The following is an 18339-nucleotide window of genomic DNA, read 5'->3' as shown; positions in this document are numbered from 1 at the left end:
AACTATGTTTAAATATTTTTTATCTATGTTTTGAGTATTTATAAATAATATCTACAAATATATTATATTAAATTTTAAAAACCGATTTATTTCCGATTTATCACCGATTAATCACCGCCGCACCGATTAATCGTGAGTCGGTCCCTGACCGCCTCCGACCCGATTACCGCTTTTTACAACCTTGATTATAACTGATCTTAAACGCTAACATTTCGTTCATATCGAGTGCAAGAATAAGTGTATATTTCCAACAGATGCTTAAACTATGTAAAATAATATAGTTATGGTTATTCAAATTGTTGAACTATTCATATACTTTAAATATCATTTAAAATACTATGACTGATATATATAAAGAGTACAAAACATTTTTCGGGAACCCCTAATTTTTTTTCTAAAAATCAGGGGTCCGAAACAAACGTCTCTCTCGTCTATAATCAGAACCGACCCTAAATCGGAATGGATTGAAATTTGCAAATATCCCAATTTCAAGTAATAGAAAAGCTTCCCATACTTGAGGTGTGCAGATTACACTCCCCAAAACCCCAACATTGCATTCATTTCTCGGAACCCTCCCCCATCACCATTAATAGTACTCTTCCTTAATAAGCTAACTATAGTAATTAATATTTTCTTACCATTTTAGTCAACCCAACTTAACCTCATCAACTAAACACGTTATTAACATTAATTATTTGTCCCCCCTTTCATTTTCTCTCTCCTCCCCCTCTTTCTCTCTCCTCCCCTTTCTCTCTCTTCTTTTCGCCTCTATATATATACACAGGAGAATGAGTTCGTTACTACAATTACCAAAAAACTCAGAGCGAATAAAAATGGAGCAAGACGACTCTGTTTACTATTTACCTGATTCAGACTTGGACTTCAGCTTCACCTCCACCACCACCACCACCGACCGTACTCTCTCCGCCCGGAGCAGCTTAGCTCGCAGCAGCATCACCCTCAGCTTCAACGAGTCCCGCCTCTCCACCGCCTCCACCACCACAACACCTTCCGCCGCCGTCCCCAACCCCCACCCCCGCCCCCACCGCCGCCACGACAACCCCAACTGGGCCGCCATTAACGCCGCCACCACCTTATCCTCCGACGGCGCACTCCACCTCCGCCACCTCAAGCTCGTCCGCCTCGTCGGAGCCGGCAACCTCGGCCGCGTGTTCCTGTGCCGCCTCCGCGACTACGACGGCGCCGACTTCGCACTCAAAGTCGTCGACCGCGATTCCTTGACCTCCAAGAAAGTATCCCACGTCCAGACGGAGGCGCAGATCATCTCCGCCCTCGACCACCCCTTTCTTCCGACGCTGTATGCCCACCTGGAGGTTTCGCACTACACGTGTCTCCTCATGGATTATTGCCCAAACGGCGACCTCCATTCCTTGCTCCACAAGCAACCCTCGAACCGGCTACCGGTTCGGGCGGTCAGATTCTTCGTCGCCGAGGTTCTCTTGGCTCTCGAGTATCTACACGCGCAGGGGATCGTGTACCGCGATCTGAAGCCGGAGAATATTCTGATCCGCGAAGACGGCCACATTATGCTGTCGGATTTCGATCTGTGTTTCCGCTCCGACGTTTCGCCTAAACTGAACCGCACGACCACCACCCAGATCGTTAAGGCGGGCCCCACCGGTCGGCGGCGGCGTGAGGAACGCGCGGCCGAATTCATCGCCGAGCCCACGGCGGCGTTCTCGAAATCGTGCGTCGGGACCCACGAGTACTTGGCGCCGGAGCTGGTCGGAGGCTACGGCCACGGCAACGGGGTTGACTGGTGGGCTTTCGGGGTGTTGGTTTTTGAGATGCTGTACGGAACGACGCCGTTTAAAGGAGGGAGCAAGGAGTCCACCCTCCGCAACATTGCCTCCGCCAGGGGAGTGAGGTTTCCGGCGGCGGCGGAAGGGGAGAGGGAGGAGGCGGGGATGGCGGAGGCGAAGGACTTGATCGAGAAATTGCTGGTGATGGACCCGAGGAGGAGGCTAGGGTGCGAGAGGGGTGCGACGGATATCAAACGCCACCCGTTCTTCGCCGGAATAAAATGGCCGTTGATCCGGACTTACCGGCCGCCGGAGGTACGTGGGCTGGCCGTGAAACGAAGCAAGCTGAGCAAGGGGGTTGTGGGTGGTGGTGTAAGTGTTTCGTCGCCCAGGCGGCGGCGTAGCTTCTGGAAGAGGGTGAGCCGTTTGATGGGGATTAAGGGGTCTAAGTACAGTGGTTTAAATCCTAATCATAATTACTACTCCTACGTTAATTAATTAGACAAAGATTTAATTTGGCTGGCGCGTGAGTCTTGTCAAATTTGTGAAAAAAACCAAAGTTAATTAGATAAATGTTGGAGAATTAAGTTAATGATTTCTCTATATACAGTTTGAGAGATTTGTTATACATACATGATACATCATACATGTAAATTCAAACAGAAATTCCCAGTGCATTGACTTTTCTTGGTCAACAATATAATTATATTTTCCCCCCTTTTGATTTCAATTGTTTTTTTATTTTCTGAATTACTATGAATGCCAAAAATTGATGAATAGTAGTAAGTGATGTAATTATTGATTGTCAATTTATAGTGTAGACTTTAATTTTGGATCTCAAACATAGTAGTCAAGGTGACATTGATGTGAATAAAATAAACCTATGTCTATAATGCAATAATTCATGCAACAAAATCACATGCTATAAAGTATAAACACAACTATCTTGATCCAACTTTCCTGAAGTAATTCTCATTTCTAATAGAGTTGGACATTACTCCATTTGTTCCTAATTAATTGGCGTTTTTCAAATATTCACAATCACATCCTCCTCGTATCGTGTAGCTTAGACACGACCATGGTCGGTTTGGGCTGGTTCACTCTGGTTCGCGATTCATATTTTTCGGAACCAGAACCGGCCCGTACTATACACAGTTCGACAGGTCGGCCCGGCCCGAATATATATATATATATATATATATATATATATATATATATATATATATATATATATATATATATATATATATATATATATATATATATATATATATATATATATATATATATATATATATTGAAAATACTTGATGGATAAATAAATTAAAATAATTACTTTTAAATAGGAAAAACAAAAGAAAATAAATAAAAGGACTTGAACATAATTTTATACGAAAAATGGGGTGTGAGGTTATTTATAGGAAGAAATTGGGTTGGGGGGATTTAAAAAAAAAACAAATAATGGTCCGTTCACTGGATCGGTTCAGCTTTTTTAAGCTTTTTTTTTCAGTTTTTCTTTTTATTTTTTCTAAATCCGGGTGAACCGCCGGGCCGGCCCGGCGGTTCACGGTTCACCTATTTCTAGAACCGGGCCCGTCCCGAGGTATACGGGCCGGTTCACGGTTCCGGAACCGGTTCACCGGTCAACGGGCCGGTTCCGGACCGAAAACCGGTCCATGACCGTGTCTAATGTAGCTAATCGAAGTGAATCAATAATAACTATCGTTCATACCCTCCAAAGACAAACGCAGATTTGCTTTCCCAACGACCGTTGTGTGTGAATTTATGTGCATACATGTGTGTGATAATCGATGACAATGGTGACGAAGGAGGATGGCGCGGTTGTGGGATGGGGAAGACAACGGTGATGAATCAAGGATATGGTTGAATCTAAAATAGAAGATATAAGAAAAATAAAGAAAAGAGTATAGATGGGCTGAGGGAGAAAGGGGCGGATAGTTCCGTCTGAAAATGGTAGAAGCTTTTTAGCTGATTGGCAAAATCCGACTATACTAATATAAAATAATAGTAATGATGAAGATTAAAGGTGCAATTGAGCTAGAGTTTAACTCGAGGATTGTTTATTTGATGAGTTCGAGCTCAATTTTACGATTATTATTTACATTCTTATATTTACTATATTATTATTTCTAATTTTTAATATTATATGTTATTTAAATTACAATTAAACTGTAAATCTAAGAAGAAACTGGAAATAAATATAGGGCAAATGGCAAAAACGCCATCACATGGGACTTAAATGCGTTTTGGTTCACAAAAAAAACAGTCTCTCAATTAAACTCATCTCCATGTCTTCAGTCTAAAATACCCTCCATAATATAATTCTTATCAATTCCACCCATTATACTCTAACTTCCTAAATATTACACATTGACCCCGAATTTAAACAAATATATCACATTAACCCCTAATTTTTTTTTCAGAAAATAATTTTTTTTTTCTGAAATGTTTTTTTTCCGGCCAGATTCCGGCGTTGACCGCCGACGACGGTCGGTCTCCGGCGTTGACTTTTTTTTTTCTGAATTTTTTTCCGGCCGGTCAACCACTGTTGACCGCCGGTCTCCGGCGTTGACTTTATTTTTTATATTTTTTTTTTTTTGAAAACTTTTTTTTTCTGAATTTTTTTGTTCTTTTTTCTTTATTTTTTTTCATCTTTTTTTATTATTTTTTTTATGCATTTTATTTATTTAAAATTAAAATATTATTAAAAAATATCAGGGTTAGTTTAGTAATTTCATATAACTTAGCAGCCAATTTCAGAAAAAGGGACGATGTTCTTTATCAAACAAAATATAGGGGGGTATTTGCTAATTTTTATAACATGAGGACTTTTTTGGCTATTCAAGATTACACTGGGGGTTATGTGCAATTAGCTCAATATTCTTGCAAACACAACATACATAAGATATCGCAAAAAAAGGGTGAATTGCGTTTTGCACCCCATCATTAACAGTATTCGGCGTTTTCCATCCTAACATCTTAAAATTGGCAAGCCCACCTTAAAATATACATCTCATGGCAAAATGCACCATACCTTAATTTCTAGTGATATTTTAGCCAAAACAAATAAATATATCACGATATTTTACACAGTTCTGAAGGAATTTTCATTATTCTTTACGTTTTGTTTTCTTACTTAATATAATTTAATTATTTTACTTGCATATATATTAAAAACATAACTGATGATTTATTTTATATGTTTTGCATTAAAAACAAACATTATATATAATTTCTAATTTTGAGTCAATTTAAATTTTCAAAATAATTCAAAATTTCTAATTATTAATATCTACTAAAAAATAAAAATAGAATAAGAATTGTAGGGCACTAGTATTATTTTTAAATGTCTAGTTGATAGAAATAAATGTATTACTTAGAATAGGGCTTTAAATTGTTACCTTTCAGAAGTTAAAATATGGTGTTATATTACTTTTTGGGCTTAAAATCTCATAAAAAATTGATGTAGGGTGCATTGTGCCATAAGGATTATAAATTAAGGGTGGGCATTGCCAGTTTTGAAATGTGAAGGGGTAAAGCGCCAATTTGGGTTAATCATGGGTGCAAATAGGGGTGAAAGTCGGATGGATCGGATCGAAATTAGCATTTTCGGAAAATTTCCAAAAAAAATTTGGAAGTACAAAATAAATTCCAATTCCAAAAATTTCGGAATCTAAAAATTCATTACAATTCCAAAAGGCCGGAAATTTCGGAATTTCGGAAAAAAATCGGAAATCACATAAGCTTTAAAATTTCAAAACTTAGCCGAAATTTTCTAAAATGTTCATAATTTTTCAAAAGAGAAATGTGCAAAAGGTACCCTTGTGTAATCTCAAACCCGCCTATGATAAATTAACTAGCAAAAGACCCCCTGTGAAATGTTTTAAATAGCACACTTGACCACTTAGTAATTTAAACATTTACCCAAAGTAAAAAGACATAAACACCCTGGTATATCATTTTTTAGCTGTTAAATATTTTAAATTCTTATATTTATAGATATTTTATCTGTTGTATTTTTATTATAAATTTTAATCAGAAAAGTAGAATATGTTTCTATTTTATTTTATTTTTAAATTATCATATAAGTTCTTTATTTAAAATTATTCGTACACTACGAACTTAAATTTACAAAATTATGTATTGTTTTATTTTGAATTATCTTAAAAAAGAAAACTATAATTAATTTGATCATTAAAATTTTATAATATTTCAATTTAATTAGTGATGACGTATTAAATAAGTCACCTGGGTGTTGAAGCTGGGAGAGCAAAGTAGGTCACGTGCACACGAGTTAGATAGTCCTGAAAACTTTAATTTACTCACGGATCCTGCGAACAGAAAACACGTAATCTAAGCCGGGAGTTGATCCGGCGGAAACCCCTCCGACGCTCAAGTCAGACGTGCGGATAATAATAATAGTTGAGAGAGTTTTTGTAGAGGAAGTGATTGAATGAAAAATGCGTACCTTCATTAAATGAATTTAAGTTCTGTTTATACTTTATTGATCGGGCCGAGACAATTTATCGGGCCCAACCTTATCTGGATGTGATTGGGCCTCTGTAGAAATAACTATTAAGTTGGGCCTGTGGCCCAGTAAATGTGGGTCTATTGGGTTCGGCTAATAGGCATATCATTAAGCCCCCCACTCTCGAATCGATGCGGGAGCGAATTATAGAGAGGTGTTGGATCGTGTCGAGAGTAGAATTGTATTTCGATCTTCTTGTTTGTATCGTTGACGTGAGGATAATAATAAAAAAAATTATTATTATTATTTTGGGCTCGAATCGGTGAGCGGATCCATATTTAAAGTGCACAAATATTAAAATTTGCCTAGGAGTAGGTAAGTCCTTGTGAAATCAGTAGAGAAGAGTATCAAGAACCACGTCGAATAAATATGGGTGAGTAATCAAATTTATTCTTTTATATATCTCTATTTTATTTTGCTCCATATACTTCGTTGTAGAAAAGAATCTATTATCTGGCTGAGAAGATCAGCAGATAAAATAATTATATGTCCCAAGTGGGGAAGGCGAAACAGTTGAAAATTATCCTGCGAAAGTCGATTGTAGAGACCGAGATGACTTTTGGAACCATATGGAAGGTAATTGGGTCGAGTTCCGGTATAAAACTTGCACCGGAGAAAGAAACATCGTGTTCCGATTGCACGCGATTAGGGTTATCCGGAGAAATTGCTGCATAACCAGTAGACGGAGCCGCGCGGCTCGGCTCCGCGCGGCGTGGAGCCGCTCAATCGGTATGTGTGGGGGAAGTCGGGCACGGAGCCCAGAGTGGAGTGGAGAGAGAAGAAAGAGAGAAGGAGAGACAAAAGGGGGTAGGTGGAGTTGGTGGGGTTGGGGTGGGTGGTGGTGGGGCTGGTAGGGGTAGGGGGAGGGAGGAGAGAGAGAGAGAGAAGAAGAAGAGGGTAGGTGGGGCTGGTGGGGGGGGGGGGGGTACCCGCTCGACGCGCGGGGGGGGGGGGGGGGGGGGGTCTGAGGCGCGTGGCGGCGCGTCCGCCGCGCGTGGGGGCGCATGCGGGCGCGTGGAGGGGTTTTTTTCGGCCGTTTTCGAGGAGCGTCGATCTGTTTCTTCTCCGGGTGATTTTTTGGCATCAAATGTTGGTATTCTAATATTAGTGATGATGTTGGTACTAGTAGGAGACGTCTTAGGTCTCAATTTATGGATTTTGGGAGTGATAGTGAAGAATCGCTTAAGTCGAGTTCTTCTAATGAGTCCGAGGGATCCGAGGGATCCGAGAGTGATGTAATTCCGGATGGAGATGTGGGAGATGGTGATGACATTCCACGCGAAGATGTCATTATAGACAAAAATAGAGGGAAGAAAATAAAACCACTTAATTTGAGTTTGGTGGATTATGATACTTCGTTAACCGAATCTCAATTCGGTATTCTTCGTCAGCTAGTTGGGGCTCCGAGGAATATTGAGATGTTTTTTGCCTAAGAAAGGTGAGCGATTGTATGCACCTCCCGTTGGATTCCACACCCAATATGTCGCATATTTGACTTGTTCCTCGCAGATTGTGCCTGACTCAATTCTTTTGAAGATATGCGAGGAATTTCGGGTAGGATATAGTCAACTAACTCCGAACGTGATTCTCACGTTCGAAGCTTTTCGGAAAAGAATGAGCGAAGTAGGATTACCGATTAGTGTTGAGATGTTCAAGGCCTTGTTTACCCTACACCGTTCAAGTGATTTACCCTTCTTCTGCACACATCATCGGGTTCCTTACAGATTTTTGAAGGGGATTAAATTGAAGTGGGAAAAATGGAGTACTTTATTTTTTTATGTGAGGGCTCCGACGTCCGATGTTCCCCTTATTTGGAATCCGGTATGCGAATTTTTCAAGATAATGAAGAATATGAAGAAACTTATTAAGGAGTCGAGGTTGTGTGCTTTGGAGTTCCGTCCGAGTTGTCTTATTCCAAATGGTCAGGCGCCTACACCGTTGCGTGTAGTCTACATGTTTTATGCCTCTGTGCCTTATTTTGTCTTGTCTCTGTTATTATATTTTATCCATCTGTGAGTAAATTGGTTTTTTTTTTTAGATGGGTGTATTGATTTCGCGGCTCTTCGGAAGAAGGCTACTGGAGGTGCGAAAAAGCAAGTGAAGAGGGATCCTTTGAAGCAAGCGAAATCAAGTAGTAGCAAATCGCGCGAAGTGATCCGCGTGGAGGCCCTGCATGTGAGTGGAGATAATCGTAATCATAGTGTTGAGGGGGATGAGCTGAATCGAGTGGTTAATAATGGGAACGATGAGTTGGTTGAGATCGAGTATGTGCCAACACCGAGGCGGCCTCGAGTGGATACTGAGGTTTCTCATGTGCCTTCAGGGGGTGCAGGCAAATGCCTGTTCACGTACGGGGTGAACCGAGAGGGGAAGGATTCTTTTTGGGATACGACCGATCATACTATCGCGCTGAGGAAGACCGAGGGTTTCGTTGGGGAGTACGACCGAAGTCGGATGTCGGGTAAAGGTCGTGCTCATATGCTTTCGTTGGCTGGAGGACACATGTGTCGGGTAAACATTTGTTTTAAGTTAATATGTTTTCGTTTTAAATTATAAGTCTCGATAATCTAATATTATCTGTCTGAATTTTGATATAGCTTATGGCTACATGGAGGTATCTAGTGGAGCAGGTGGAGCAAGTCGAAAAGACCAATGATGAGGAGCGTGCTGGTTGGGAGGCAATGGAGAAAGAGCTAAAGGCTCAATTGGAGGCTGCGGAATCCAAACTAGAGGTGTTTGAGACTCTGCTCATTCAGAGGACCGATGAATTGGAGATTAGTAGGAGCGAGACTGAGGCGAGTAAAATTGAACTAATGAAACTAGATCGGTGCTATGACGAGCTGAAGGAGAAGTATGATGCCGAGAAGTTTACGGGGAAGAGATTTTTGGCTTCCTCAGCTGGAGCCGCTTACAAGGAGTCGGTTATGTTAGAAGGAGAACGTCGCTTTCAGAAGAGTGACATATGTCGAGCTATGATCGAAGAACGAGCGATAGCTGGGGTTTATGCTCCGTTGGTTAGGACATGTCGTCAGTACTTACGCAAGGTTGGTGGAATTGATGAGAAGATTATTCGAGGTATGGAAGAGGACATTCCCGATGAGGGAGAGGATATCGATGCCGAGTGCACTGAAATAGCCTCGGATGCGGAAGCGGATGACCGGACTACCGAAGCTACTTCAGCTCGTAAAGTGTAGTTGGTGTGATGTTATATTTACTTTTCTTAGGAAAGGATTTGGTTTTATTTTTTATTTTTATTAAGTGGGTATGTCCACTAGTATTTTGGCATGCTTCATGACTTTATATTTGTTTGCACCTTGAGACGTTTATTTTACTGTCAAAGCTATTGTTCCTTCTTATTTATTGATTTCGCACTAATGTTTTGCATATAACATTGTTCGCAATGTACTTGATGAGGGGATCAGTCTCTCAAGATTTTTTATTTTTATTTTTGGGATCATGCCCTTTATTTTGGACCTCGTAGGTCGTAATATTATTTAGACCATGGCCACGTTTTAAACATGAGGACCCTGTAAATCAACATAGAGAGACTCAGATAATCCAGCTGGCCAGGCTATATGGATTATCTTAATTTCTCTAAGTGATTGTAGGGTTGAAGTGATATGAACCCGTCGTAACGTTTAAGCAGTATATGAACAATAACTTCGAGAGTAAAGTAAAAACTTGATTTAATCATTAATAGAAAATGCGAATTGTCATAAGCTTCCGTGAGGCGAAGGGAAATAACTTGTAAAAAACAAATAAATCGAAATATTGAAAAGTAATCTATGTGACTATAAGACTTTATTCTTCTTCTACGTCTTCCTTGTGCTCATCCGTGCTTGGTGTATGAGTAGTATGTCTACTGTCTTTGGTGTCTCTATGCCTGAAAAGTATCGGGATAAAAAAAAAAAAACAAATTCAAGTACTTGTATTGAAGACTTAATAGTTTCATAAGTTGGAGTGATGCGTATTTGGGATCACGTACCCCATATTGGGGTTGTTTATGTTTCTCGCATTCCGAGATATGAGATGAACTCATGAGTTGCGGTGATTTGTTGCGCGACCCTGCCTGTCAAAGGAGATGGCGTAATTGTTTAGTATAGATATCCACTAATGTGCGTGTGATATGACTTAGTAAAAGTGGTGTTACCCTTTGTGAGATAGTACGGAGTATCTTCTCTCTTTGGGCGAGTGGTGGGCGGTAGGCATCCTCTCGTAATTGGCTCTTAATCTGTTAAGAAGATGATGAGATGTGTTATGGAATGTTGATGTAGGTAATATCAATTGCCCCCCAGTTTGGGCGGGATGTTTACGCACCTCGTTATGGAGTCTCTTCTCGAGCTTTTAGAGACATTCTTGCATGAAGAGAGACGTGGAAGGTTGTGAAGTCTGCAAGGGTAGTTGTTTTTAAGCGACTTTCGTATGAGGAAGATGTAGATGCAAACTTAAACAAATTTGATTTAAGGTGGATGTATACCACAAGCGTAGAACCTTTTGAGATTCCCTATATTCCAGGTTCTTGGTATAGGGTGTCCGTCGAGGTTCTCGAGACGATATGCTCCATTGTTGACCACTTGTGTGATTTTATATGGTCCTTCCCACTTCGGGTCGAGTTTACCGATTGGGCGTGAGGCTTCGGCTTTGCGGAGAACTAAATCTCCTACTTGGAAAGAGCGAGGGCGGACTTTGGAGTTATAAACTTTCGCCATGCGACTCTTGTACATTTGCTGTCGGATGGATGCAATCTCTCTTAGTTCGTCGACGAGATCGAGGTTAGCTCTCATTGCTTCTTCATTTGCCGCTGGTGAATAATTGATGACTCTCCAAGAGGGTTCGCCAATCTCAACGGGTGCTACAGCCTCTGTTCCAAAAGCTAGGTTAAATGGAGATTCTCCTGTTGCTATTCGTGGGGTTGTTCGATATGCCCACAGAGCATTGGGTAATTCTTCAACCCACTTTCCCTTGGCACTTCCCAGCCTTGTCTTGAGATGTTGAAGTATCGTGCGATTGGTTACTTCAGTTTGACCATTTGCTTGGGGGTTTGCAACTGAAGTGAAGAATTGCTTAATAGATAAGCCAAGGCACCAACTCTTGACTTTGTCTCCACAAAATTGTGTTCCATTGTCCGAAATAATGGAACGGGGAATGCCGAAGCGGCACACGATGTTCTTCCAAAGGAATTGGATGACGTCTTCTTCTCGAATGCGAGCTAAAGGTTCTGCTTCTACCCACTTGGTGAAGTAATCTACAACTACAATGAGGAACTTGCGTCCTCCTGTTGCTGGGGGAAAAGAACCGACTAAGTCAACTCCCCATTGAGCGAAAGGTATGAGACTGTCAATCGGTTGCATCAGTGCTGCGGGGAGATGAATGATGTTAGCGTGTTCTTGGCAAGGCTTGCATCTCTGCACTAGTTTTTTCGCATCTTCATGCATGGTGGGCCAATAGTAACCTTGTCTCAATATTTAGAGAGCTAAGTTTCTTCCACTTAAATGATTACCACAAATGCCTTCATGTACTTCCCGAAGCACATAGTCTGCTGCTGATGAGTTAAGGCATTTAAGATATGGGAAGGAGAACCCCTCGCTTGTAGAGATCTTCACCTATCATTAGGAAACGGGCCGCCCTTACCTTTATTTTCTTTGCTTGGGCGATGTCAGTCGGAAGTTCCCCGCTTTTGAGATAGTTTGCGATGGGGGTGATCCAACAGGGTTCGCTCTCTTCGGCGCAATTCACTCCGTCGGTGGAGACTATTTCTGGTTGGGAAGCCGTGAGGAGGGTGATTTTCCGGCTTCCAATGCTTGCCATGGAACTACCAAGTCTGGCCAACTTGTCTGCATCAATATTGTTGGCTCGTGGTACTTGCTTTATCTCATAGCTGTCCAATTTTGAGAGGAGGGTAAGTGCAAGAGCAAGGTACTTTGCCATGGATTCTTCTTTGGCTTCATAGGTCCCAAGGACTTGGTTGACCACTAACTGGGAATCGCTGTGTATTATGAGTTTGCGAGCTCCCGCTGCTAAAGCGAGGCGGATACCAGCGATCAAAGCTTCATATTCGGCTTCGTTATTGGAGGCTTTGAAATCAAACCATTGAGCATACTCGAATTCATCACCATCTGGGCTTGTTAATACAATACTCGCGCCTCCTCCTGTAGCGGTGGATGATCCATCGACAGTGATGATACAAGTGGGTATGGAGGTGCTCTCCTCCGATGTAGTCATCTCTACTACAAAGTCTGCCAGGATTTGAGCTTTGATGGCTGGGCGTGGTTTGAATTCAACCCCATATTCACTTAGCTCTATAGCGCATTTAGCTAATCGTCCGGAAGTTTCGGGACTTCTCAATATTTGTTTAAGGGGATAGTTGGTGAGAACTATCACTTGGTGCGATTGGAAGTACGCACGTAACTTTCTGGCTGCATTGACGAGGGCGAGAGCAAGTTTCTCCATATTGGTGTAACGGTGCTCTGGGCCTTGGAGAGCTCGGCTTATGTAATATATTGGTTGGTGACCTTTTTCACCATCCCGAATGAGCACTGCGCTAATGGCATCAGCAGAAATAGCCAAATATAGGAAGAGAGTATCTCCTGGCTAGGGTTTCGTTAGTAGAGGCGGGGAAGTGAGATATGCTTTCAATTCTGTGAAGGCTCTTTGGCAGTCCTCATTCCACTCAAACTTTTTCCCACCTCTTAGTACCTTGAAGAAAGGAAGGCCCTTATCAGCTGACCGGGATATAAATCGGTTTAGGGCTGCCAAACAACCGTTAAGTTGTTGGACCTTCTTAATCGATGTGGGAGGGGCCATGGAGGTGATAGCTTCAATCTTTGCCGGGTTGGCTTCAATTCCCCGTTGTGATATCATGTACCCTAAGAATTTTCCGCCTCGAACTCCAAAAGAACATTTTAGGGGATTGAGCTTTATCTTGTCTTTACGTAAGATGGAGAAGCATTGACTTTAATACTCTTGACGAGCATGTCATCAATGTATACTTCCATGTTCTTACCAATCAAGTCCGCGAACATCGTGTTCACCAGGCGTTGGTAAGTAGCTCCTGCATTCTTGAGACCGAACGGCATGACTCGATAGCAGTAGAAGCCTTGGTCAGTAATGAAACTAGCTCTCTCTTGGTCTTCTGGGGCGAGCAATATTTGGTTGTATCCTTGATATGCATCAAGGAAGCTGAGAAGTTCGCACCCTGAGGTTGAGTCTATGAGTTGGTCGATCCTTGGTAAGGGAAATGGATCCTTCGGGCATGCCTTGTTGAGGTCGGTGAAGTCTACACATAGCCTCCACTTGCCTCCGGGTTTAGGTACTAATACCACATTGGATAACCACTCGGGATACTGAACCGATCTAATGTGGCCTGCATCTAAGAGCTTTGCCACTTCCTCTTTGATATGTTTGTTGCGCTCAGGACCAAAAGTCCTTTTACGTTGCTTGACCGGCTTCAATCTTTTATCAACGTTTCGTCGATGCAATGCTACTTTGGGAGGAATTCCCGTCAGATCTTGAGCTTTCCAAGCAAAAACATCCCCATTGTGTCTAAGGAAGTTAACTAGCTGATTCTCCACTTCTTCATCTAGATCAGAGCCGATGCGGAGAAGCTTGGAATTATCTCCGAGTACGAGTTCTACTGATTTTAGCTCTTCAACCGCGGCTAGCTTGGCGGTGTCGTCGGGTACGCTGATTAGGATTTCTTTATCAGCTTCGATGACTGCGTTGACCCATTTTCACTTATCTTGTCTCGGGGTGTCGTCTCCTTTCCCTAAAAGATTAGGTCTCTTAGATGGTTCACGTAGAGCTCTTGCATAACATTCTCGAGCGAGACGCCTATCTCCAAGTACCTCTCCCATTCCATAAGGAGTGGGGAATTTCCACTTTTGGTGGTAAGATGAAGGCACAGACTTGAATGTATGGATCGCTGGGCCTTCCTAGGATGATGTTATAAGGGGATGGTTTGTCGACGATAAGGAATTTTATCATTTTCGTAACTCGACAAGGATTTTCCCCTAAGGAGATGGGTTACTCTACTTCCCCCATGGATAAAACACCCTTTCTCGTGAATCCTTTCAGTGGTGTAGTGATGGGACTGAACCGGGCGTTATCTATGCCTAGCTGCTTGAATGTGTGGAGATACATAATGTCGGCTGAGCTCCCACCATCCACTAATATCTTCTTAACTAAGAAGTTGGCCACCGTTGCTGTTATCACCAACACATCGACATGATCTTCCTCTGGACCTTCAAGGTCTGAGGAGTTGAAGACTATGCCATGATCAGGTCTTCGTATTTGATAGATAGATGCGGATGGAGAAGCATGTTCTTGATTCATACGTGCTGATCGAGCGAGGGTGCGTCTCGCATTTTGTGAGTCGCCACCTGCCGGTCCTCCGGAGATAAAGGAGATGATTCCCCGGGTGAGTTGGTTATCATTGTTATCTGGGTCGCGCCGATGACCCCCCTCTTCCCGTCGTTGCTGTTGATCTCGATTGTTATCTCGGCGTGGAAGATCATCACGGCGCTTATTTCGAGGCTTATCAATGTATTCGCTTAAGTGGCCTTGCTTGATTAGCCTCTCAATCGCCAATTTGAGTTGCGCACATTCCTCGGTAGTATGCCCTTTATCTTTGTGGAATCGACAATAGTGATCCGATCTTTCTCGTTTCGCGTTGGGTTGCATTGGGCGTGGAGGCTCTACCAGACCTTTTTGTTCAATCACATGAAGTATTTCTGTGAGGCGAGTATTGAGTGGAGTGAATCGATTATAAGTTGAAGATGATTGGCCTTGAGGCGGGGGTGGAGGACGTCGATCATCTCGTCTCCTAATATCCGGGCGGTCATCTTCTCTCTTCCTCTTGGGAGGAGCATTGGCAGAAGCTTCCTCTATGCGTATGTATTTTTCAGCTCGATTTAACAACTCATCTAAGTTGCCAGGAGGTCTTCCTGCGATAGATTCTTTGAACCTACCCGACTTCAGGTTTTGCTGCATAATCCCTGAGAGCATGTCTTGTCCTACACTGGGAACTTCGTGAACAGCTTCCACAAAATGCCTGATGTAGTTGCGGAGTGTTTCATTGTCTCTCTGTACGATAGAGAAGAGATGTGCTGGAGTTTTAGCATATTGCTTATTGATGGCGAATTGGTTGGTGAAACGCAATGATAACTGAGCGAAAGTGTCAATTGATCATGTGGGCAGAGCATTGAACCAATTCATGGCTCTCTTGGAAATAGTGGTGCGGAACATCTTGCACATTGTTGCATCTGTTGGGCCATATAAATTTGCCACAGCGTGGAACTTCTCTATGTGTTCCTGCGGGTCGGTAGTTCCTTCGAACTGAGGTAAGCCTGATACTTTCACTCCTTGAGGCAATACCTCGTTGAGGATGTTTAGGGTGAAAAGACTGCGCCTTGGTGGGACTGGCGCTCTTCCATCAATTGGGTTATTCAATCAGGGGAACTGGTTTTGGCGAGATACTCTACTATTTATCTCGTCTTCTCCTTCATTAAAGATACGAGCTCTTCGTGGAGACGCATCACCCCGTTGGAGTGAATGGTGACGTTGCTGTCTGGGTTGTGGCTCCCTGTGATTGGTAAATAGCTGCATCCGAGATCTTGGATCGGAGGTGGATGAGGACTTATCCGATCGTCATTGTTCTGGGCTGGTTGCTGTACCCTGGGTGGCATTGCGGGTGGAGCATTAGCTGGGATCGCGGGGGGAGCGTTTGCTGCCATCGTGGCGATGTATTGCGCCACCGCATCAGTGGCGGCGCGAGTAGAAGCTTTTGTTATCATTTGTTGGAGTGCCTCCTCGGTTATTTGAACCGTTCGGGAAGCAGGTAGAGGTGGAGCCTGTAGTGGAGGATCGGCGAGTGGTGGGTCCCGAGGGGGAATCACCTGAACCTCGCGTGGTGGATCCGGAGCACGTGGAGGAGGTGGCAAGCCAAAGCCTCCTCGAACTGGGAGGTTGTTAGCTGTGTCATTCTCTCTCCGAGTGGACTCAGGAAGATCTTGCTGGCTACGTGATCTGGTTTGCATTCCCACAGACGGCGCCAAAATGATGACGTATTAAATAAATCACCTGGGTGTTGAAGCTGGGAGAACAAAGTAGGTCACGTGCACACGAGTTAAATAGTCCTGAAAACTTTAATTTACTCACGGATCCTGCGAACAGAAAACACGTAATCTAAGTCGGGGGTTGATCCGGCGGAAACCCCTCCGACGCTCAAGTCAGACGTGCGGATAATAATAATAGTTGAGAGAGTTTTTGTGGAGGAAGTGATTGAATAAAAAATGCGTACCTTCATTAAATGAATTTAAGTTCTATTTATACTTTATTGATCGGGCCGAGACAATTTATCGGGTCCAACCTTATCTGGATGTGATTGGGCATCTGTAGAAATAACTATTAAGTTGGGCTTGTGGCCCAGTAAATGTGGGTCTATTGGGCTGGGCTAATATGCATATCAATTAGTTTATTTAAAAATACATAGTAGAGCAACCCCTGATGGAGGATGTGCTGATGTGCTGCAGTGGTTGGAGTCTGGGAGGTGGCTGAACGAGATGTTGAGGTTGGAATTGAAGGTGAGAAAATTGAAGATTAGGGTTTTATGGGAAACATATATGAAAAATTCATGAAATCATATATTAATATAATTTGAGGGGCAATTATGTAATTTCAGATCTAAAAATCCTATCATACATAGCGAGTGTGGCACACGAAAGTGCATTATGGGGTATTTTGCCTTTCACTAAATTTCATAGGGGGGTTTTTGCTAGTTTATTTATCACAAGGGGGTTTCTGCTATTTTGAAATTACACAGGGGTAGTTTTTGCAGGTTACTCTTTTTAAAAAATAAGAACATCCACGTCGATAAAAGTAAAACTAATTACTACAAAATTTTAGTTAAAAATAAAATAAAAATAAACATAACATAATATCCAATAAAACTTGTAACAGCAACTCATTATGTCAAAATCCTAAGAGAAAACTTATAGGTGTATTTTTCGGAAAATAAATATTATATAATATATATTATTTATAGGTGTATTTTTTGGAAAAATATCGGAATTTTTCAGAATTAATTTCGGAATTAAATCGGATCGGAAATCAAAAATTCAAAATTTATTTTACATAATTCCAATTCCAATCCAAAAAAATCGGAAACATTTGGAAATCGGAATTTCGGAAGTCGAAATTAAAAAAGTTGTTCGAAAATCGGAACTTTTCGGATCGGAACCGGCGGAAATTGGAAATTGCGTTCCAACTTGCACCCCTAGGTGCAAAAGACAATTCACCCCAAAAAAATCCATTGTTCCTAGTACTATTCAATTTGTATGAGTGTTACTATTTGCAGCGGGGCTTTTACTGAAATTGGCTTATTTGCAGTGGTACCTTTTTCATTTTAATTTTTTCAACTTTCAATTTCTCTCTCCTATTCCCAAACACTCTCTAGAAATTCGAATTTCGTAAAATTTTTCGATATTCAAACCGTACAAACGAGGCTCGATTCCGGTAAGTTTTCGATTTCCTACTACTTTTAATTATTTTTATTTCCAATTTAGGTAAAAACACATGTTTAAGATTAGATCTAGCAAAATTTCGGGAAAAAAAAAAAGAAAATTTACGGCACCCGTGTTCTGGAGCACGGAAACTCGAAGAACATTCAAGTTCCCGTGCTCTGCAGAACGGAGAATTCAAGAATTTTGAACTCTCCGTTCTGCAGAGCACGAAAACTTGAATGTTCTTCGAGTTTCCGTGCTCCAGAACACAGGGAGCTGTACGTTCTGGTGCTCTATAAAACGGGAGCTTCAAACTGTTTTTTAAATTTTAATTTTCCGAAATAAATTAAAAAAAAAATTATTTAAAGTTCCCGTCTTGAAGAACACGGGAACTTGAAGAATTTTTAGTTTCCCGTGTTCTGAAGGACGGGGCCTTCAAAAATTTTGAGTTTCCGTGTTCTGCAGAACGGGAAACCCAAATTATTATTATTTTTTTTTTTGATATTATTTTATTTAATTAGTTTTTTTT

At 41.9% G+C, this 18339-nt stretch overlaps 3 protein-coding genes across 3 annotated transcripts; 1 reads left to right on the top strand and 2 right to left on the bottom strand.

Annotated features, from left to right (window-relative positions):
- Positions 1–708: 708 nt before the first annotated feature.
- Positions 709–2489, top strand: LOC105957114 (serine/threonine-protein kinase WAG1). Its single transcript, XM_012981039.2, has one exon. It carries the CDS (start codon positions 789–791, stop codon positions 2259–2261), a length of 1473 nt encoding a protein of 490 aa, XP_012836493.2. The 5' UTR covers positions 709–788; the 3' UTR covers positions 2262–2489.
- Positions 2490–11871: 9382 nt separating this feature from the next.
- On the bottom strand, positions 11872–12762 carry LOC148765951 (uncharacterized). The gene has a single exon (XM_088812442.1). It carries the CDS (start codon positions 12760–12762, stop codon positions 11872–11874), a length of 891 nt encoding a protein of 296 aa, XP_088668568.1.
- A 1572-nt stretch (positions 12763–14334) lies between these two features.
- LOC105954253 (uncharacterized) lies at positions 14335–16103 on the bottom strand. The gene is made up of 2 exons (XM_088812441.1): positions 15825–16103; positions 14335–15474 (listed from the first exon to the last, which is right to left on the bottom strand). Exons 1-2 carry the CDS (start codon positions 16101–16103, stop codon positions 14335–14337), a joined length of 1419 nt encoding a protein of 472 aa, XP_088668567.1.
- Between the last annotated feature and the right edge of the window lie 2236 nt (positions 16104–18339).

The sequence above is a fragment of the Erythranthe guttata genome, chromosome 13 (genome assembly GCF_056151865.1).
Source record: "Erythranthe guttata isolate IM_541 chromosome 13, IM_541, whole genome shotgun sequence".
In the NCBI taxonomy this organism is placed as follows: Eukaryota; Viridiplantae; Streptophyta; class Magnoliopsida; order Lamiales; family Phrymaceae; genus Erythranthe; species Erythranthe guttata.
The sequence above is the reverse complement of the archived record's forward strand: the minus strand, read 5'-3'. Positions and strand labels throughout refer to the sequence as shown.